A 21,493-nucleotide genomic window follows, 5' to 3' on the forward strand; every position below is an offset into this window, starting at 1 on the left:
CCTATTCACTCAGCAACATTAGCTCTGGGGTCAGATATTAAAGTGATTCATTCAGAGCAGGATTCAACAACTATTTTCATTTTCAATTAATCTGTTAGTTAAACTGACAATGTATGGTTTGTTCTATAGTATGTCCAGGAAATGTGAAAAAATAGCTATTACAAATCAATAACTTTAAATTGCTTTTCCAAAAAACTGACCAAAACCGAAAGACGTTTAATATATAAAAAAGAGCAGAAAATCGTGGCCGTCTGAAGGACAGTTCTGTGGAATGTTTTACAATAATGTAGTAGGTGTAAAACGCTTCATATACCTTTGAGTCATTACATTTATTGGCCTGTTTTTATTTCTAAATGACTGAGTGAGAGGCGGATAAAGTCTTACCGATAGATTTCCCGGGATAGAGCTTGGCCGAGTCGTGTCCCGGTACATGCGTCTCATCTTTGGCTCTTAAAGTGTCCAGCTCGTGCTTGATGATGTGCTGACACTCGGCCATACTGAGGAAGCTGTCTCCGTCCCCTGGAGAGACAGAGAACATCGGACACAAACGTCAAACACAGTTTTCACATAAAAGGTGTGTTAGATAACACTTCATCAGCTCAGAGGTGGCAACAGCGTGGCCACCACAGTCCAGTCGAGGGCTGGACAATATGTCTACTTCTTAAAGACATATTGATAGATTTTTGAATGAGATAAAGTGTAATTAAATCAACTCTGTCTTTCCCTGATCTAGAGAAGCTTATTCATGCCTTTGTCTTTTCACGTTTGGACTACTATTTTTTTAAACAACTTTTAAAACACAACACGGTCTAGCCCCCCCCCCCCCTTACATTACAGAACTTTTAACCCCTTACGCTCCAAGCCGAGCTCTTAGATCATCAAGAGCACCTTTATTAGTCGTTCCTAGATCTAGGCTGGTTACCAAGGGTGACCAGGCATTTGCCATCAGAGCCCCTAAGCTCTGGAACTCCCCACCCGGAGAAATTAGGCTGGCAAACTCTGTTCCTATTTAAATCCTTGCTCAAAACACATTTTTATAAGAAGGCCTTTTTAACGATTGATTAGTAACTCATGTCTGCTTTAATTACATCCATTTTTATTCATATTTATTTTACTCCCAATGTTTATCCTGTGTATTTTGTGAAGCACTTTTAATGTATTTTTTTTATTTTGCTTGATTGTATGCATTCTGTAAAGCACTTTGTAACCTTGTTTAGATAAGTGCTATATAAATAAAGTTATTATTAATATTATTATTATATAATATTAAGACAATATAGTTCATAATGATATAGTTTATGTTTATGTTGAGGACTATTTCTCCTCTCACAGTCTGTTCCTCTTCACTCTGCTCCACCTCTCTCCCTCTCTGAACAGATTCAGGATAGGAACATATGTTTCCTTTGAACTTGGACGGGTTTAGACTTGAACTGACTTTGTTTTTTCTTGACAAAATTTTCTTCCTGCAATATAGAACATGTATCCCCATTCAGCTTAAAAACATATCAAAAAAGGAATTTTCATCCATATCACCCAGTCCTAGTCCAGTCAGTCAATTACAAAAAGTTCAGGACTGGCTCTAAGAGTGAAAGTTTTCTAAAGTTTCTTCAAATCTGTTTATGTTAACTTTTCAGCAAGTTCAATTCATGCACATTTCTGCACCCATGTATCAGCTGAACATTGATATCAGCCCTGCTGACAAACAGCGACCATCTGCACATCATGTGCCTTGCACCAATGTCAGAAGCCGAGGTGTATCTGTTGAGAAGAGGTGTTTTATCTGGCTGAACAAGTCACCCCCTCCGTTTATATCATAGTGAAGTTGATACTGTAAATGTGTCCAGCAATTCATGACATTGATATGAAGGTAAAAACTTGCATAGTGGGGGCGTCGTTAGCCTAGCCATCAGAGCTCTCGCCCCATGTACTGAGGCTTAATCCTTAAGAGGTATCCACTGTCCTATCTCTAAAAAATGTAAAAAGCAAACAAAGACCCCAGACCTGGCAGACACCGCCTTGTCCACAGGGGAAAATTCCTCCTAGCTTCATGCAGCCCCTCCTCCTGAACTCTCTACCTTCAAAGTTTTTGAAGTTGTGTTTGTTAGCGCAGGTGAAGCCTCTCATGGATCCATCTTTGTACTCCCTGAAGAGTCCAATTTCCTCAGCGCCAGCGAGCAGCCTCTGCCACGAAGCCCCGATCAGGAACATGTTGGGGTTTTCTTTCTCCTTGGCCACTCCGAGGCCCATCTGCTCCACCAGCAGCTCAGCACCTGGTGGGAAGCATTTGGATAAATAACAAGAAACATTGAGGCTGTAGAGAAGAAGATCTGCTTTGATTTTCCCCACCTCCATTCTGTTGTCTGTCTCTTATCCTGCTCAGCAGCCATGCAATGGTCTCCTGGTTGGTGTCAGGGGCCAGCTCCGCCACCACCAGAGGAGTAAACCTGGAGCCACTTCCGTCTACTGATGATTCCTGCAGCATCTTCTCCACTCACAGGACTCCTGTGCCAAAACAAGAAGGGAGAAATAAAAGCCAGAGAAAATGTCCTCAGAGGGAAAGACAGGGTTTTATTCAACAGCTGATATTTTTATGTTTACGGAGCACTTTTTTTATATTTCCTGGGTTCTTTGGTTGTATCTTCATGAAGAGACTGAGCAGGATGCATGGTTTTCAAAATTACTAGTTGTCTCTGAGTAAGAATTTTGCACATTACTGTATGTCTGGCTTTGCTATCAGGGAAAAGTTCACACTCAGTAAAACTGTCTGATAGGCTTACAGGAGCTGCTCGACCACAGTATGCACAGTACACCCAGCAACAGGCTGATTTTACATGTTTTATTGCTCAAACGATCTCATGTACGAGGTGGATGACTCTGTTCCACATCTATGAACTGTAGGCGAAGCAGCCTGGAGAACAGAGAGTCTACTGACAGAAACAGCTGATCGACCATCAGAGCCAACACACACACACACACAGAGAGAGAGAGAGAGAGAGAGAAAGGGAGGGGCCTTTTGAAGCAGGGACACGAACAACTAACAGAGGCTTGAGTTGAAAAGTATCGCTGTAACTAATCTGCAGAACTGAGGGTGAGGAAGGTTTCTGTGTGCTCGGTACTCACCCAGATCTGTGTCCGTGTGTCTCTGCTGCAGCCGGGAGGAGGAGGGGGGGGCCGGGAGCAGATCTGAGAGCGGTCAGATTAGATGGTTACCGACATGTCTGCGCAGCCTGACCGGAGCTGCACAGCGGTGAACTTTAGTTCAGTTACACGTCACGAAGCGGCGCAGTGAACTTCATCTGTCACACCCACCAACGTTACCGACAGTCCTCCTTTGTGGACGTCATGAATCAGTACCTACTCGAGCCCTCTTTGACTTAAACTTGCGACCCCTTTTTCCCTAAGTAGTAAAAAATAGCGATCGACGAGGGAGAGAAGTCTATTGAGCCTTATGATCCGAAATCTCGAGAACAAAGTTGAATTTTCAATATTAGTGGCATGATTTAAAAAAATAATAATAATCAGAGAAAAATTAAACGATAGGCTAGACCAGTGGTTCCCAAAGTGCAGGTCAGGGCCCCCTGGGGGGTCGCGAGAATTGTTCCAAAACATATTAAAATGAAAAACTACCTAAATTTACATATTTTAACCATTATTGTACAAAAAAATATATATATACAAAAATAAAGTATTTCAAGAGATGACTTATGTTCTACATCTAGCATTTCTTACAATTCATTTCTAAAATACTGTTTCAGTGTTGAGGCTGTTGTATTCTTTAGTGGTGTTCTAATCCCAGTGTTGAATAGACTTAAGTGTGCAACAGTAAATGTTTTAACCACCTCCACAGACAGTGGGGGTCCCCAGTCTCTAGCGCCCATTTTTGGGGGTTATGTGCTGAAAACTTTGTGAACACCTTTAATATACGACGATCAAGACGATATTTTTTGATGAATCTGCTAAAATAAATAGCCTATAAGAATTATAAATTTTGTTTTTCTTAAATTCAATGTTAGCTTATTTTCATCAACCAGATCTTCATCCTCTTCAATTCCTTTTCCATTGTATCCAGAAGTTGTTCCAAGTTGTCACCACAGCAGAGCAAATTTGTGTCATCAGCGAAAAGAAGGTTTTGACCGTTTGTGACACTTCACATATATCATTGATAAACAGAATGAATAGTAAAGGCCCCAAAACTGAGCCCTGGGGCACCCCACATGTAACCTGCAGCAGTTGTGAGTTATAGTTTTGTATTTCGACATATTATTTCCTTTTCTGTAGGTAGCTGGATAGCCATCATGCCAGTGTTATGCCTCTAATACCATATCTTTGTAGTTTTTTAATTAATAGCTCATGACATACAGTGTCAAAAGCTTTTTTTTAAGTCCAGAAATATCCATACCGCATATTCTTTGTTTTCTATTGCCTTAGTAACTTTTTCTATAAATTCTATTATTGCAAATGAAGTTGTTCTCTTTGCCCTAAAACCACATTGTTGCTCATACAGTACATTATGTTTAGTGATGAATTCATCCAGTCTTGTGTAAAATATTTTTTCCAGTATTTTTGAGAACTGTGGAAGCAATGAAATGGGTCTGTAGTTTGAGAGTACAGAGTATCTCCTGTGTTATGTATTGGTATGACTTTAGCTGTTTTCATTTTGTTAGATAGATAGATTTTACTGATAGAGAATTTCACAGCACACATTTTAATCAAATTCAGGAAGGCTATAAGCGAAAAGCTGAACTAAGTGATAAGATTTATTAGTTTGGCACTTCCTCATTTTAACAGACGGTGACAGTAATAAGCCCTGATTTGTTGCTTTTCATTCTGTGAATCACATTTTGCTGCTGTAAAAGGACAAATTTGGTCTGATTGGTCAACAGATTTTACATTAAATATTAAAAAGACTATCTTAATTTTAAATATTTTCAATAGGCCTACTAAAAAAATGTAATGGCTTGTTTTAATATATTTGTTAAAGCTCTTATATGTTGTTTCTTTCTTCATATTGACATGAAGTAGACTACTTTGAATTGCCTTCCTGCTGAAATGTGCTCGTAAACTTACCTTAGCAATAATAATAAGTCACACAATATAAAATATAAAAGTCGACAGTTAACTATGTCTTTCATCGTAATGTTATAAATAAAGCCATTTTGATTCTTTTAAGCAAACATTTTGAGTTTTGTCACATTGGTAATGACTCATTGGTAATGACTCAAGTGCTGGTGCTTTATTTACAATGTAACATTATAGTGCACACCGGAAGCTGTCAGCGCAAACCAAATAACCCTGTGTCTCTGGTGGTACACACAATATATTTGTAAAAAGATAGCAATCTTGTTATTTGGCTACTTACCAAAGCTCTCTCCTCTACTGGGGAGCAGCAATGTTTAGATACTTGACAGAAAAGCCACTTCCGCATTTCATCTCGTCCTGGAGCTGGGTGCGCTTGTTTTTGAGTTTCAGACGAGATGCGACAGGCGGGGACTGAAACTTCAAAGGATGCACCGCTCGACTGAGCTGCACTGAAATCAAAAATCAAAAATAAGAAGAAGAGCCCCTTCGATGACGTCAGAGTCCGTCAGTCCACGTGACTGGAGTAGTTTCTCAAAGGTGTTGTTGCAGTATGGCCGAGCAAGCGGCGACAGGGAACAGTGGGTAAGTAAACCCCGTATCCTACCTCACTCGCCGTTTTGATACAAGTGTGTCCAATTAAGGAAGCGGACTATTAATGTCAGAAAGCAGCTGTCGTGACGATAACGTCAGTGTGTGTGATTCATGAGTAGGATAACTCCGGATGACAGAGGCGTGTTGTTGTTGTCAAACATTAGACAAGTTACAGGTAGACAAGTTTCCAAGAAGCAGGCACACTACACTGAAGTTAGATAAATAAAGTACTTCCATGTCGTCTTTCTACACTGAGAGAAATGTGCTGTCATAAAGACTTTCTGTACCGAAACACTTCGACAGGAATATGACTTTTTTTTTTTTTTGTCAAATTACACTCGAAAGGTTAAACTAGTTTCTTCCATAGATAATTTGTCCAGATAAGATATGGTTTAGGCCGATATGTTGTTGTTAGAAACTACTAAATGTCATAAAGCAATGTGCTACATGTGTCACCTACTGACAGCTGTAATACAGAGCAGCGTTTGTTTCTGTCTGTCATCGTTATTCGCCTCCTTTAACTTCTTCTACCTTCTCTTTTCTGTTTCGGTTTGATTTGTCTGCAGGGCGGTGCAGAGGTTTCTGTCTGTTGTTGGTGCTGACAGTGTGGTCAGCAGTGTGTGGGGCTACGTGGACACCACAATAAAGTAAGTCTGGTTTCTCACCATCCTCTCATAGAAATATACATTGTAACATACATTGAACACAGGCTTACTATAGCAGTATTTATAACAGTATTCTATGACAATGACAAAACAAGAAACCTGCAGAGTGTCTGTCTGTCACCCATTGTGCAGAAATGTCATCCCAGCCTAAATGAATGTTTACAAGCAACACAGTAGAAAAACTATTACATGATTGAAACACAAAAATAATTTGAGCAAAAAGCTGTTTGTGATTTTGGATGTTTGGGGTCGCCAGAATTTTGTGAGGTCAAACCAAAAAAAGGTCGGGAACCACCGAGCTACTGTGGGCGCTGGGCGATATGAACCAAAAAAATCATATAAGCTTTTTTTTTTTTTTTTTTTTTTTTTTAGCTGAACGCCGATGCATGATATATATCTCAATATTTTTTTTTTATCTGTAAACAAATAACAAAAAAAGTCAAATCCACACGAGCCAAATGTCACACAGTCACTGTTATTAACAGCCAGCTGCACAAGGTCAACCTGTACACCTTATACCTTTAAATTAAATAAAATGCAATATACAAAAAATGTCCTGGTTAACAAAACAGCTGTGTTGTTGTTGTTGTTGTTGTGATTCAGGAGGTTTGTGAGGTTTGCTCAGAGAGGGAGAGAGGCGGAGATGAGTGAAGACAAACAGACTGTGTGAGAGGAGAAATAAGCCGAGTGGAAGAACATATAACCTCATTTTAACACAACATAAAATTCATTCAAATAAAGCATATTTTCTTACCCTATATTTCGTTAGATATATATATTTGTAATAAAATGTTATATACATGAAGATATTTCAAAAGGAGTAGACTACCTTTCCATCTTTTTTTTAATTGTATGTGGAGGGGGGGCGGTGGGGGTCGTCAGTTTTATACAATGGTAAAATAGGGGTCCCTTAAGAAAAAGATTTGGAACCACTGCCCTACACCACGCCGCATCAACAAAGCCTGTCTTTTCAATAAGGAGAGTTCCCTCTTAACAGCTGATGTAAAGGTCATCCCATGCTCTCATAGCACTCCAAATGCCAGTGTTTAATTAGCTTTTTACTTGAAACATATGCAGGTTTATTACTCTGTTTATGTCTCCCTGAGGTATAATGTCTTTTCTGTAGTTTAGTATGCTCATGTCGGGTTCTTCTGTCTGTGCAGGTGGTGCTGGATCCCTAACTGGCTGCCGTCATGGTGCCCCACCTCTCAGATTCAGCTACAGACTGCAGAGACAAAGATGCTGCGCTGTAAGCATCAGCTTTCTATTACTCTGACTTTCCTCATGTGACGTTCAGGAAGTGGGAGCGTTGTTAAACTAAAGATCCATAATGAGAACAAACACTGAGTTCAACAGATTTTTTAAATAGATGTAGGTAAATATAAATGTCTTAGTAGTGCAGTAGGAAGTATCCTCCTGCTGTGAGGTGTATGTGTAAACAACCATCTCAGGAGGATTTCAGGGGCAGCTTGCCCCAAATCTGTGCACTTTTTCAGGAGTGTATATGTTTCAAACATTTGTATTAGAAATAGCAATCGTAGACTCACACAGCATGGAATTAAGTAAGTAAAAGCCAGTGTAAGGTCATAATAAATGTACGTATGTGTTCATCTTTTCTTGGTTAGATAAATGTCCTCCTGCTTCAAGCTTCTCACTCACTGGGAATCTTTGCTTTTAAAATTGTAAACAAAGTCTGTCTGTGCGGCATGCTGTTAAATCAGCTGACACCGACCCGCTGCACTGGTCTCAGAGATGAAAAACAACTAAATAGAAATGATCAATTCTGTTCCTGATGGTCTTGTTTGCTTTTGTAGCTCATAAAGAGAAAGTATCATGAGGTTTCTCAGGCCTCTGACATGAAGAAAGAGATGGCTGACGAAACAATTGGTCCTGACTAATAATCAAAGGTTCAGGTTTTTTGAACACATTCATTTTTCCATGCGAGACAATTTCCGATACGAGAGGTTTTGAGTCGAGTCAAGTTTATTTATAAAAGGCGATTCAAAGTGCTTCACGGGACATTAAAAGAATCATGATAAAAGGAAACAGCATCCATTATCGTTACCACTTTTCTCGTTCAGAGTCGGAATGGGCCTGAGCCAATCAGCTTTCATTGGGGCAATAGGCGGGGTTACACCCTGAACTGTTCGCCAGTCAATCACAGGACTGACATAAAGAGACAGACAACCAGCCACACTCACACCTACGGGCAATTTAGAGTCACCAAATAACCTAACAAGCATGTCTTTGGACAGTGGGAGGAAGCCGGAGTACCCGGAGAGAGCCCATGCATGCACGGGGAGATCATACAAACTCCCACAGAGAGGCTCCTGAGGGACAGGGATTCAAACCAAAATATATCAATGTATGAGTCACTTGAGCTGAGAGGGAGGTTGTGCAGACCTTTTTAATTTTCCCTCACAGACTTTCACAAAACTATGATGACATTCCTTTATTGAACTTTCCATTCCTCACATTTTCTTGTCTTTCTCTTTTATTTTTTTGTGTTCAGGCGTCGACGGCACGTTCTCCAAACAGTTTGTCCCCATCTCAAACGCAAACCGGCTGTGGACCCTGACTATAGGCAGTGACCATGCCAAACACAGAACCCCCATAGTTCTGCTGCATGGGTTTGGAGGGGGCGTTGGTCTTTGGGCTCACAACCTGGACGCTCTCTCCCAGCGCGGACCCGTCTACGCCCTGGACCTGCTGGGCTTCGGACAGAGCAGCAGGCCTCAGTTCTCAGCAGACAGCCAGGAGGCAGAGGAGCAGTTTGTGGAGTCTATAGAGCAGTGGAGGGCTAAAACGGGTCTGGGGTCCATGATACTGCTGGGGCACAACCTGGGCGGATACCTGGCTGTGTCGTACTCTATCAAATATCCACACAGGTATGTGCACATTATGCACTTTGTCTTTCCTTACAGCTTATGGATGTGATGGGTTTTTATTATTCTTAGGTGCTGATCATGGTGCTGCTGTACCAAATGCCAAACGGCTGCAAATAAATGTTTTTACCGCTAGCCAGTTACTTACACTGAAAAAGTGTAATCATCAGCTACTTGAAAGTCCCCCATTTAATTTGAATCATCGCACAATGAATGTCGGGGTATGTTGGGTGACGAAGAATGTACCAGATGGACCCTGAACAGGGAAAGTGTAGGACACATTTGAAGGAGACTCTGAATTGAGCAGGCCTCAACATGCTGCAAATGTGCCCTTTGAAATATGCAGCCCCTGAATTGAGACGCAGCTTCAGTGTCATGTTTACAACACATTCAAGATGACCGACGAATCAACAGAGTATGACGCGATGATGACGATGTTTGCCTTTATATCAATGCAGTATTGTAACGCAAGTACCAATAAAAGTGTAGAAAAGAACATGCTGTCCGGACGAAGAGAGAATGAAGCTTGAAGAAGAAAAGAGAATGTAATGCAGGTCCACCGGTCGCTGCTTACAGATTCAGATTCAGATTCTTTATTGACCCACAGGGGGGAATGTGCTTTGCAGCAGGAGCACACAGAAGACAAGAAACACAAGGACAAAATCACCATAACACATAGATGAAAGCAAATTTAAAATAATCATACATCGGCTCACCACAACTTCTTGCAGACAGGAAAAAGTTGTGGTGAAAAATGTGTCGGTTTGCATTCAAACATGCATCTCAACCAGATCATTTGGTTTCATTTGAGGAGTGCAGAGCATGTTTAAAAGAGATGTAGTGGTCATGCATGATGGCAGTTCGTTTTTTTTAAAGAATTCAAATTAGAATATATCAGTTCAGATTGAAGTTGGAGGCAATCATGTACATATTTAAAACATAATTCCTGAGCAAGCAAAGAAAGAAGAAGAAACAAATGTGTCCACCACAGGTTGGTGGTGACCATAACAAAAGAGCAAAACGAGAGTCAACACTCGGGCGCAGATGGCCTGGCGGTTAGCTCGCACCCCATGTATGAAGGATGTGGTTCTCCAAGTAGGTGGCCTAGTTTTGAGTCTGGCCTCTGGCTCCTTACCCGCATGTCATTCTCCAATCTCTTTCTTTGGTTTCCTACTCCGCTGTCCTGTCCAAATGAGGCAAACAAAAACACATTTTTAAAGAGAAAATTAAAGAGAGCCAGATGCAGCTTTAATTCATCCGTTGGACAGAAAAAAACAAAACTTTGCATTAATGAGCGTACGTTTGCAAACAGCTTCAACATTTAAATGACAAGGTAAAGTGATGCGTCAATATTGTGTTAAAAACCGGTTTCTGCATCCCCCATGTGGCAAAAAAACTACATGACTGCAGGCTTAATGTGCTGAGGAAGGACATTTAGTATTCTTTATCCATTAGTCAAAAGAACTCTCTTAATGTCATGGTGTTTTGAATAATGATTGTCCCCTGTAAGTGTTAGCATGATTTTATGTTAAAATGTGTGCAGGATGCAGCTGCAGCAGTGTGCCTGTAAGGTGCAGGCAACGTGTGATAACAGCTGTGTCCTCAAAGCCTCTCTCCTCCCACCTCCCACCACACTATCTCTCCTCAACCATCTCCTACTGCTGCGTCTCCAGCTTTGAGCTTCCAGCGGGCGCCCAACTCTCGCCAAAGGACGTCTGATAAAATGTCCTCAATACCTTATCGGCCTCCTTCATCACTAATTCTAAAAAAAAAAATTATCTTGTCCCATTATTGTTATCTCATTGTTCCAACGGGCCTTTAAGTTTAAACACGGCATGCTGTTAATCAGAGACGTAGTGTGTGTCCGTCTTTTAGCTGAGCCGTGCTCGTTGTTTATGTTGTGGCCAGAGGGGAATGTTTATTAGTCAACATAGCAGATTACATAATTTTGGATGGTTGAAAATCATTGGGTTCTGTGTTTAATATCAGCCAGTGTGATGCAGTCAGCACAGCGTGTGGACAGTTTCATGTTGTCACCCAGGAGAAGGAGAACGATGATGAATTTGCCTTAACATAGAAAATGTGAACTTACTGGTTTTGCAATGTATCCCAATTCTGCTTCATGTTGTCCCATGGTTCCAGTTTGGGGACGTTTAGACTCCAAAAGCAGTCGATTAAGTTAATATGAAGATGTTGCTTTGGCTGAAATAATTATCGTAGTAATCAGTTGTGTAGTGCTGCCTAAAGAAGTGGGTATACTCTTTGTTTGTATTTGTTCCCCCAAATTTTTGTTTTTAAGTGTTCTGTCCAGCAGAGGATAAAAAACATTTGATATTAACAGGGACATTTAAGACAACATATGCATATTTAGTGAATGTGTATTAGCCAATTAGAGACAGAGTAGGGACAAGGAAGGGCCCTTCAACATCCTTGGAAAACAAATTGCTGCAAACTACTGAATATGGTCAATCAATGAATCACTTAGAAGTGGGTAAACTCTGTATACCTGTGTTCACCCTGCACTACACCACTGGTAGTAACACCTCTTGTGTATTGGTTTCATGTGGGACACATTTGTTTCTGCGAAAGAGAAAACGGTACTTTCACAGACACACAAAACTCTCGAAAGCTTCCTGAAATAATCGGGGTGAGCTGCAGGTGTGAACACTGGTAGCCACATATTTGAACCTGACTTTACCTGGTTATTTTCCTGCCAGCGTCCCAAAGAATTATCTGCGTCTATGGAGTCTATGTGAGAACACAGCAGGAAATGTACAAGTTTTGTTCAGGAAAATAAGCCGTGAGCGAGCAGGTTGGGCTTCATCATGATTTCTGTTTAGCAGTACGTTCCTCTCAGCTCTTCAGTTAATGGAATGAATATTTGTCGAACTACGTGCAGCATTGATATAAAGTCAGAAATTGTCATCACAGCTTCGGACTCTGTTGCTCTGTCCACTTCTGTGTCGTTCTTTTTACATCATGGAAACTCCGCCCCCTCCAATCTGACAGGGAAAGTGTCCAGCTCTGAGGTGCGTGTGTGAGCCAGCAACTCCTGAAGTTTAGAGAAATTCTCAGAAGGACATGTGAAGACGGCGACTGTGACAGTCGTGCCTGTGGAGCATGTGCTGCTGTGTCCTTCAAAACCACAAACATCTGATGGAAATTCAGTCCTTCTTTCAGTTTTCAATTCTAGAGAGAAAAAGTGCCAAACATAAGCCTGTGTCAAACAACAACATGTCATTTCTTAACTTGGTTTTTGTCTTTTTAAAGATGAATGCTTTTTTCTCAACCATAAAAAGTGTTGCAAGGCAAAACTCATTTAGAGTAGTAATGTTGAGTCATATTTGTGTGTCAGTTTATTACGTTTCACTTGAATAAATCAGATAGGAGGTGAATTTGTATTTATTGATTTACTTTTTATTTGTTTCTGGCCCACAGAGTTAAGCTCATACTGCTGGTGGAGCCCTGGGGATTCCCTAAGCGACCCGACACAGAAGAGGCCGACCGTCCCATCCCCGTGTGGATCAAAGCCCTGGGGGCCATGTTCAGTCCCTTCAACCCCCTGGCTGGCCTGAGATTGGTCGGACCGCTCGGTAAGACTCCGCCCATCACTCTTGCATTGAGAATGATTACTGGTGATTCCTTTTGTGTCTGTTGTTACTAGTTAAGAAGTAAAAACAAAGACGTTTATGGCTCCAGTCTTGGCGTTGACATCAGAGCATCCCTCCTCTCTGCAGGTCCCACCCTGGTTCAGACTCTGAGACCCGACTTCAAGAAGAAGTTCTCCTCCATGTTCACTGATAACACTGTATCTGAGTACATCTACCACCTGAACGTGCAAACCCCCAGGTCAGTCTCTGTTTCCCTGTCCAGCTTCCTGACTGCTGATTGGGTTCAGATTTGTTAGAATCATTTAGTTTTCATTTGAGAGGTCTAACTGTCCCCTGAATTTTCTTAAGGGCTTCTTTGACAACGTTGTTCTTCTGTTGCAGTGGGGAAACAGCTTTTAAGAATATGTGCGTCCCCTACGGCTGGGCCAAAAGGCCGATGCTGCAGAGGATGGACAAGCTTCATCCAGACATCCCCCTCACCATCATCTACGGCTCGCGCTCCAGCATAGACAGCAACTCAGGCAGCACCATCAAAGAGATGAGGCCCAGCTCCCAAGTGGAGATCATAGTAGGTTCTTTATTTTGTCTTTCTTAGGGCTGAATCTAACTCTAACGCTTCTTTACCTGTCCGTCACTTGTGCCTGTAAAGCCGTTTTCACACATGCACTCTGGATAATATCTAGATATTTACTGGAGGACTTCTCCAGAGATTCTCCCGACCTAGCCGTTCACATATGCTCCTCACAGCGGGGCACTTTCCCTGTCAGAGGGGAGGGGGGGCCGGGGGTCGGAGGGATTTCCTGAGGTAAGACGTGATGTAAATAAACAACTCGGAAGTAGTGGCCAAAGCAACAGAGTCCGCTACACGATGTTATAATGAGAATATTTGTCTTTATATCAATGCTATGTGTAATCCAATGGAATGACAACATCCACAAAAGAGTGGAGAACAACATACTGACGGGTAAAGTCTGCGCTAAAAATGCGGCTGTTTGCGTTCGCACATAGCCTGAAGAACCTCCGACTAGCCAAATCTTTCAGGAGATTTCGGTATGTGTGAAAAGGGTTTAAAACACTCGCTTTTCACACATTCAACGCAGCGGACTGATCTTTTAATGAAAGCTGTTGTGCTTTTAAATCGAACTTTGAAAGGACAGTTTTAGGTGGAAAAGTCACCGATTGTTGCTTTAACTCAGCAGTGTAAAAAGGACTCTAACCTGGGGGGTGGGAATGGTTTATATCGGCTGCTTCGTTAACTGTATGTGTCTCTGTGATGGGCTGAATACAGTTTGTATTACTGTAACTGCAAGGCTTCTCTCTGTGGCATTACAAACTTAACATTACAATTCCAACAGTGAAACAGAAAACTCTGACTTTAGGCTCGACAGACCTGGCAAACCTGATAATCTCCCTTCATTTTATCCCCCCTGGAATCAGTTCTTCAACACTCTTAAAGTCGTGTTGGCGGCAGCACTCCTCAATACATTCAACATGGCAGGTAGTGTAGTAGGTAACTGTTGCATACATACAAGGCTTTATCTGATACACCATATTTTATTCTAGCTTGATCTTTTTTTAACTTTCATGTCAAAATGTATGCCCAGCTTTGGGTGCCAGTTGGCCTCGTGGTTCGGTCACACACAGGCCCTTTGTACAGAGGCGCTATGGGGTGCTAATGAGTTACAGAATCTGGCAAACTTGCCTGTACCCATTTCACATTTGAGGCTGTAGTAGAGTCATTTGTGATACCTGTGTCTGCATCGGAGCTGTGGGTATCTCTTCATTGGTGCATGTCCACAGGATCCTGTTTGTGAATGTCTGTGTATTTCAGCTTGTGTGCGTAGCATGTTCAAAAACAGAGTGTAAAATTCAATTTCCCCTTGCAGGATTAATAAAGTATTTCTTACTACAAGTTTTGTGTTCGTGTAAAAAGCCTACAAAAAAAATTGTATTTTAGGGCTTTTTATGCCTTGATCTGAGAGATAGATAGAGTCAGAAATTAGGGCAGAGAGAGAGTGGGGGAATGAAATGAAAAAAAGAGCAACAGGTCTTGTTAAAAGCTGCATTAATACATTCGTACATGGGGCGCACACACCGGTGCCCTCCAGTAAACATCTATTTTAAAAGATTTAATTCACTTCCTTTTTACAGTGATTGACCCGTTGATCACTGGGGGTTAGTCTGAACCGAGTGGTTGGATGTAGAGACGCAGTTCAGTTCTTTTCTTTCAGTTTTTCTTCTAAAACTGTTGTTAAAGTGGAGGGTGCATGTTGTTCAGCCAGCCACCTTAACGAAGAATTTCTTGGCGAAACAGTGATTAAAAAAAGTATTATACTAACACGGTCCTCTAGCAGCCGCAGGATTCAGTTCATATTGGAGATGTGCTCCAGCCTGATCTATGATAAGACAATAGTTGAAGAGATTTATTCAAATGAAACTTTTCTCTCCAACTTTGTTTAAAAAAAAAAAAAAAAAAAAAAGCAGTAAAGAAAGGAGACAGGAGAAAGTCGATACTCTCTTTTTATGGCCTCTCTTTGTCTATTGCCTCCTGGTTTAATCACCCACTTCCCTTCCTGTTTCTCCGTCTCCTGTTCTGCAGACGATCCGTGGAGCCGGGCACTATGTGTACGCCGACCAGCCCGAGGACTTCAACCGCAGAGTTTTGCAAGTGTGCCAAAAGTTGAACTGAACCCGAGTCCGGGGTTCTGAACTCAAGAGAAAAAAAGGGGAGCAGGACTTACAGACATCACTTTAGCATGCAGCTCATGCAAGAATGAGAAGCACATAAAGACTTTGGAAAGAAGCAGAATTATGTGATTGTGGCTCATCCTGATACGCTGATGTTCACATGTTATGTCATCGCAGAGTCAGTGATTTTCCGTGTAACTCGGAGAATAAGGACTCTGGGCTGGCGACATCAATAAGCCCCCTTTTTAACGCGATTGAGTGATTTATTCTAACTTGATCAAATAGTGCCTGTGGGCCTGCGTCACACGCTCCTTTTACATTACAGCTGCAGCACGCACATAGAGTCGATGGTACTGCAGCCTCTTCAACACTTGATTGAAGCATTCGTTATACTGGCTTTTCTCACAATCGCCTCTCTCAAATGCAGTCAAGAAAAGAGGTATATTCAGATATTCTGCAGAACACACAACCACAAAGCCTCAGTGTTCTGTGAAAGTACAGCATCGTTCATATGCAGCCTGAGTTGAAGTAGCTCCAAATCAGCAACAAACGTGTGTTTTTTGCAAACTAGTTTGCTCTTTGGAATTAGCCTCAACCCAAATTCCTAAACATTTGGGACGTTGAGTAAGGCCCCATGTCCACCTAGCGTTATTTTTATGAGCACCAGCATCGTTTTAAAATAGTTTTCAATGAGGAGAGAACAGTTGCAGCAGAAAGCGGTTGCCTGGAGTAAAAGCGCATCACCCAGCGTCTTTTCCCCCCCCGAGAGCTGTTTACGTTAGCGGCGCTCTTTTCCAAATGTATCATGTTCCCTTTAGTTTTGCCATCTGCAGATCGTGGCATGTACCCAAATCCTCCTCGCTCCTATGTCTGATGATCTAAATAAAAAAAAAAACATGCAGTAAAAAGTGAAAGAGCTGTGTCGGTCATACAGCGACAGGACAGACGTGCAGCGCTTTTCTTTCTTTTCTCAGCGCACAAACGCTTCATGCTAGCGCTCCCTAAAGGCACAGCAAGAGCCCGGTAAAAAACATCAGGTGGGCCTTGAAGTATAGATAAAAAGACAATGTGATGATTTTCATAAGATTAAAACCCAACATTTGATTGAAATTAGCAAATAGGCAACATATGACATTTTCAATCAAATTGAAAATAGATTTTAAAGCATTCATTTTTCCCACTTGTGACATGTTTTTTTTTTTTGCTATTTTCAGTCAAGTATTAGACTTCAAAGTTTTGCAAATCCTTACATTCTGTTTCTTTTTTTACATCTTATTCGACGTCCCAGCATTTCTGGAATCAGGGTTGTATTTTCAGACATGCGACATTGCTATCATATTTAGTCTTTCTGTAACAGAGTCGGTGTGGCTGCAGTCAGAAGGTTTGGTAACAGTGTCATGTGTTGAGTATTTCCTGTGCTAAGCTGTTCTGTGGTTTTTTCATTTGGTTTCTGATACAGACAGGACGTGTACTCTTTAGGACATCACTGAATCAGCACCACGAGGCGGTTTTAAATTGATCTGCAGCCAATAATCAACTTTTACAGGCTGTCCTCTGTGCTTGTTGGTATTTTTCTGTTTTATTTGTTACTAGAAAGATTTCAGATGCATTCATTTAGAAAATGCTCCAACATCAGCTCTAGTCAAATCAGTGTGTGTTGGTGTGGGGGTCTAGGAGGCAAGCCATGTTGTTAAAAAAAAAAAACTGCTGACTCTATAAAGACAGTTTATACGAGCGTTTGGACCAACGAGTCTGTTGGGACCCTGACAAGCAAAATTCACTCTGTGCCCTCCAACCAGCATTCATCAACATTATGATAAATAATAACCTGACACCAGCGACTTTAAGTTTCATAGGAATATTGGAACGCTGCTCATGCAACTGCTCGTGGGGAGTGGGGGGGGGGGGGGGGGGGGGGGGGGCTACTGGCCAGGCGCCCAGTCTGCTTGACTGTTGCCAAGCGGCGCCTCTGGTTTGGACATATTTAAAACATACAAAGAGTATGAAGCAGATTTATTACATGTATGACAATCGCACCTGTCGATGGTTGTGTGATATAAACATCATCACCCATGCCCTCCTTCACAGTGACTGTTCAGGCGTCAAAATGCAGCTCACCCTGAACATTTCAGGAGTTTTGTGCATGTGTGAGAGTCAAACTATTGTCAATATCTAAAGCATATAAACTAATGATTTCATTCTTTGTAGAGGCCTGACATATATATTTATAGTTGCTTTTTTTAACAGTCTTTGTTTGACTCAAATACAATAGACTGTGTTCTTGTGTGACAGTGTGTCAGCACTATGTTGTGTCGTAGATTTTCTCCCGTGAAATGCTAATCAGTGCAGTATTATTACAACAATGAGCATTTCCATAAGATAAGACTTTGTTCATGTACATGTCAAGATTTGTGTCCCCTGTCCAGCAAAAGTACTAAAGACCTGAATAATGGAAAGCAAGTATTCATTCTGGTTGCAGTGTTCTCACTGGTCTAAAATGTTTTTGCGCCTGTGCTTATCACTAATGCACTTTAATGCAAGGGGGGCTGAAAGGGGAGTAGTTGAAATGATGAATCATAGTTCATTTTAATTTATTTTTTCATGTCCCGAGATCCAAATGATACTTTACAATTTGTTGTCCTCTTGGGTAAATTTGTCTTGGACTGCCATAAATAAATCCTTTGAAAGACTCTTCTTTAGCCTTGAAAAAACAATTTTCCCCAAAATGTTTTACAGGAAATAAATTTCAGAGCAATGCAGACCAAACATTTTTTCTGTTCTCTTTTTTTTTTTTTTTTTAGTGAAGCACACGCACGCAAAACCTTTTCTAACTAGTCCTCAGTTGAGCAGAGAAATGTTTTAAGGCTGGATGTAAGAAAACTGTGTTTTTTTAAAATGCCAATGTGGGTTTTATTTGTTTTTCTCTGGTACCAGTAGCTGTGGGGCAGCTTACTGAACTCTGAACATATCCACCTTTATCCTTTTTCTCTGCAAATGTACAACTGAATGTTTGTACAACACACAACCGAGCTGCATATGAAGAAGTGAGGATGATTCTGGAGCTTGTTCAACACTAAAAGTTAGGAGCTGCGTTGATTCTTAACATGTCTTTGTAAATATGTCTCCTGTAAGTAACTTTAGGAAAGATGATTCTACATCACTGTGTGTCCATTAAAACATGAACGGATTACTTTAAGAGCCGACCTGGTTCAGAACAAGGGTGCAAAGGAGTCCTGGACCAGACGGCGTCCCTGCAGATCCTTCAAAAGTAATTAGATTCTCATCTTTACGAGCTGGGAGCGTCTACATTACTAGACTACTACTAGACAGCAGATTTACAGAGAGAGACATATCGAGTTAGAGTATTTAAAGTGTTTGATGAACTTTGTGAATTTGCTTCTTTTATGTGACAATTCAACAATCGCAGAAGCATTTAGGGCGCTGGTATTATATACACATTCTACAAACAGAAGAGAGAAATGGAAGAAGATGTGGAAATGCACATCCAAGGGGATATGGTTTGATGAAAAATACAGGGAATAGTTAGATGGGGAAAACAATGTTAATGAGATGACTTGCAAGATATGAGAAAAACTTTTTTTTTCAACTTGCAACAATTGGACTCAAACCTTTTGAATCCCACATGAAAACCTAAAAGAACTGAGGGCAATGTGGTGTCTAAATGTCTAAATATTTCTTTGTTTGGGTCTTTAAAAGTCTTAGATTCTAATTTGTAATGTGTGCAGCCACCTTACCAAAGCTTTTGCTTTATGTAACTGTCAAACCATCATGTGGGAAAATCATACACGACTACAAATAGATGGAAGAAGTCGACAAAGATTTTAAAATATGACTACAACTATAAAGATGATCAGAGAGCACAAACAGCTCCAGAGAGATAACAGACTCAATCCAGAGGACACAAAGCATCAACAAAGAAATGCAAAAGCACCACAAAGATGAGCAAAGACACCAAATGTTTTGAACACACTGTCATCTTTTCACCGGGTTGGGGGAGCTTTAACGCTTTGTGTCTGTGGGCTCACTGTGTCATAATCCGCCTGTGCCTTAAAGTCGGTAGCCGGGGTATTTCAGTGTAATTAAAAAATAATCTACCTATTAAGAAAAACTGGTGGAAGCTGTTAAGCCTCTATAGGATCAATGCAATCTCATCCCTCTCTACCTCGTATAGTGCCATTTTAATATATACATATGTTGAGCCTGTTCCCTTTTTTCCATATTTTATTTCCCAACTTTTAACGCTCTGGTAAAATCTGTTCCTTTTTTATTTAAAGGAGGGACTTTAAAGAGGTTGTAGGATGAAAGTCACTTTGATGCATGACTGAATTGTTTGAGTGCTCTAAGCGCCGTGCCTGCACAGAAGTATTAATGTTGGATCTGAGTTGTCCCAGGGAAAAACTCTTTGTCTTTGTAGTTCTGTCAATTTCTTTGAATTAGTTGTTGACGCGCACAAAAAAATAAGTATTTCTCCCTCAGAATGTTCCCCCAGTGTGGCATCCCTCCTTATTTTAAATAACATAAATACAAATACATCTTTGAACAGAATGATTATGGTTTATTCTCGTCCCCGCCCTTCATCACACACGAGCAGGTGGAACGTGTGTTTGCATCATATGTCTAATCTGCCATGATTTAACCTCTTCCCTTATTTTGCTTTTCCATTTTAATACTGCCAGATGAATCAATATTTTTCCTCCAGCTCTCCTTCTTATCATTTCAGAGCTGTCAGCCCCGCTGCCACTGAGAGAAATGATTCCTGTGTGCTTGTGTATGTAGTTCTCCTCCTCTGCCACTAGAGGGCACTCATGTAAATGGGGAGGCTTTGTGGAAACGTCCTCCCCTCGTCTGTACTGATTTTCTTGCTTTTTTTCCCCCCCACATTTTTTATGCAGTTTGCAGAGAAAGCTGTCTGGATCTAACATGTTGCATGAAAATATGATTCCACTTTATCATCAGGGTATCTGAGGACAGCGGGGGAAGAAGTTCACTGCTCGGGAAGAGTCCGAGTTAGATTGATTAAGGATGTTTCCATCCTTAGATCAGGCCTCAACATTAACACGGATATCGATCGTCAAAGACATCCTATCTGTTTTTATTCCACCCGCTCTTAGATCGATACAGCGGAAATATGCAAACTCATGTGAAAGTATTTCCGAGTCATACGGAACCCGTGGGGACATTTTGTCCATGTCAGCTGTTAGGAGAATGATTGATATGGGTCTAATGAAGTCTCCTCTCTCTGGTGCAGTTAGCTGTTGATTAGCCTTGGAAACAGTAATTACCTTATTTACTTTATTCAGAAACCTTATAGGAAGTGTGCACTTTTTATAGGAATATTTCTCTATACAAGGTATAGACTCACATTATCTGGAAAAAGCTTCCCCAGCCACTAAGGCTGCAACACTGGAGCTTTGGCAGTTGCTCCATCAGTGGATTTTGTTGGATATCAAGCAATTAACTGGAAGCCCACCTCAGGGTACGTGTTTTAAAGCTACAGTAAAGCCATCTTTCCTCTGATATGACACCATTAAACACAACATGGCATGGTGGGCCCTGTGACTCAGTCCACTGATGGAAAGTATCCCACTGATGATTCACAGCATTTAATACTGGAGTTTTCAAACACTCATCCTGTCACAGTATGGAACAGGATGGAAGGTGGAGCCATTAAAGGAAACAACGTTTAAAGACTAAAATAGGAATGTTTTAGTCTTTGATGATCCCATATTATACTCATTTCACCTTCCATGCTCTCTAACTTACTATCAAGTACTGAGAAGGATATTGGGGGCAAACTCTTGTTAATGGCCTATAAGCTATAGACTATGGTCATGTAGAACACAATAAGCACTTAATAATGACTAATAATCAACTAGCATGCTAATAAGCAACTAGTTAAGGGTGAATATTGTGACCCTTATTTTTTACATTCCTGTAGTTGTGTTTATCACTT

At 41.1% G+C, this 21,493-nt stretch overlaps 2 protein-coding genes across 7 annotated transcripts in view; one reads left to right on the plus strand and one right to left on the minus strand.

The window, feature by feature from the left end:
- Positions 1 to 5,454, minus strand: part of ano10a (anoctamin 10a) — a 40,111-nt gene extending 34,657 nt beyond the window's left edge. For 2 of the 4 annotated variants that reach the window (XM_065957662.1, XM_065957660.1), the window contains exons 1-4: positions 3,121 to 3,278; positions 2,347 to 2,502; positions 2,076 to 2,270; positions 385 to 519 (exon numbers count right to left, since the gene is read on the minus strand). In XM_065957662.1, coding sequence (XP_065813734.1) covers positions 385 to 519; positions 2,076 to 2,270; positions 2,347 to 2,482 — 466 coding nt within the window. In that variant the 5' untranslated portion in view covers positions 2,483 to 2,502; positions 3,121 to 3,278. Of the gene's footprint in view, positions 1 to 384; positions 520 to 2,075; positions 2,271 to 2,346; positions 2,503 to 3,120; positions 3,279 to 5,359 lie in introns of those variants that run through there. The other 2 variants (XM_065957661.1, XM_065957663.1) reach the window with 2 other exon arrangements.
- Positions 5,455 to 5,522: 68 nt separating this feature from the next.
- The window catches only part of abhd5a (abhydrolase domain containing 5a), a 28,922-nt gene continuing 12,951 nt past the window's right edge, over positions 5,523 to 21,493 (plus strand). For 2 of the 3 annotated variants that reach the window (XM_065957664.1, XM_065957665.1), the window contains exons 1-7: positions 5,523 to 5,661; positions 6,237 to 6,317; positions 7,499 to 7,584; positions 8,848 to 9,223; positions 12,659 to 12,813; positions 12,958 to 13,069; positions 13,213 to 13,399. In XM_065957664.1, the coding sequence (XP_065813736.1) occupies positions 5,630 to 5,661; positions 6,237 to 6,317; positions 7,499 to 7,584; positions 8,848 to 9,223; positions 12,659 to 12,813; positions 12,958 to 13,069; positions 13,213 to 13,399 (1,029 nt within the window). In that variant the 5' untranslated portion in view covers positions 5,523 to 5,629. Of the gene's footprint in view, positions 5,662 to 6,236; positions 6,318 to 7,498; positions 7,585 to 8,847; positions 9,224 to 12,658; positions 12,814 to 12,957; positions 13,070 to 13,212; positions 13,400 to 15,430; positions 17,284 to 21,493 lie in introns of those variants that run through there. The other variant, XM_020637037.3, reaches the window with a different exon arrangement.

The sequence above is a fragment of the Labrus bergylta genome, chromosome 8 (genome assembly GCF_963930695.1).
Source record: "Labrus bergylta chromosome 8, fLabBer1.1, whole genome shotgun sequence".
In the NCBI taxonomy this organism is placed as follows: Eukaryota; Metazoa; Chordata; class Actinopteri; order Labriformes; family Labridae; genus Labrus; species Labrus bergylta.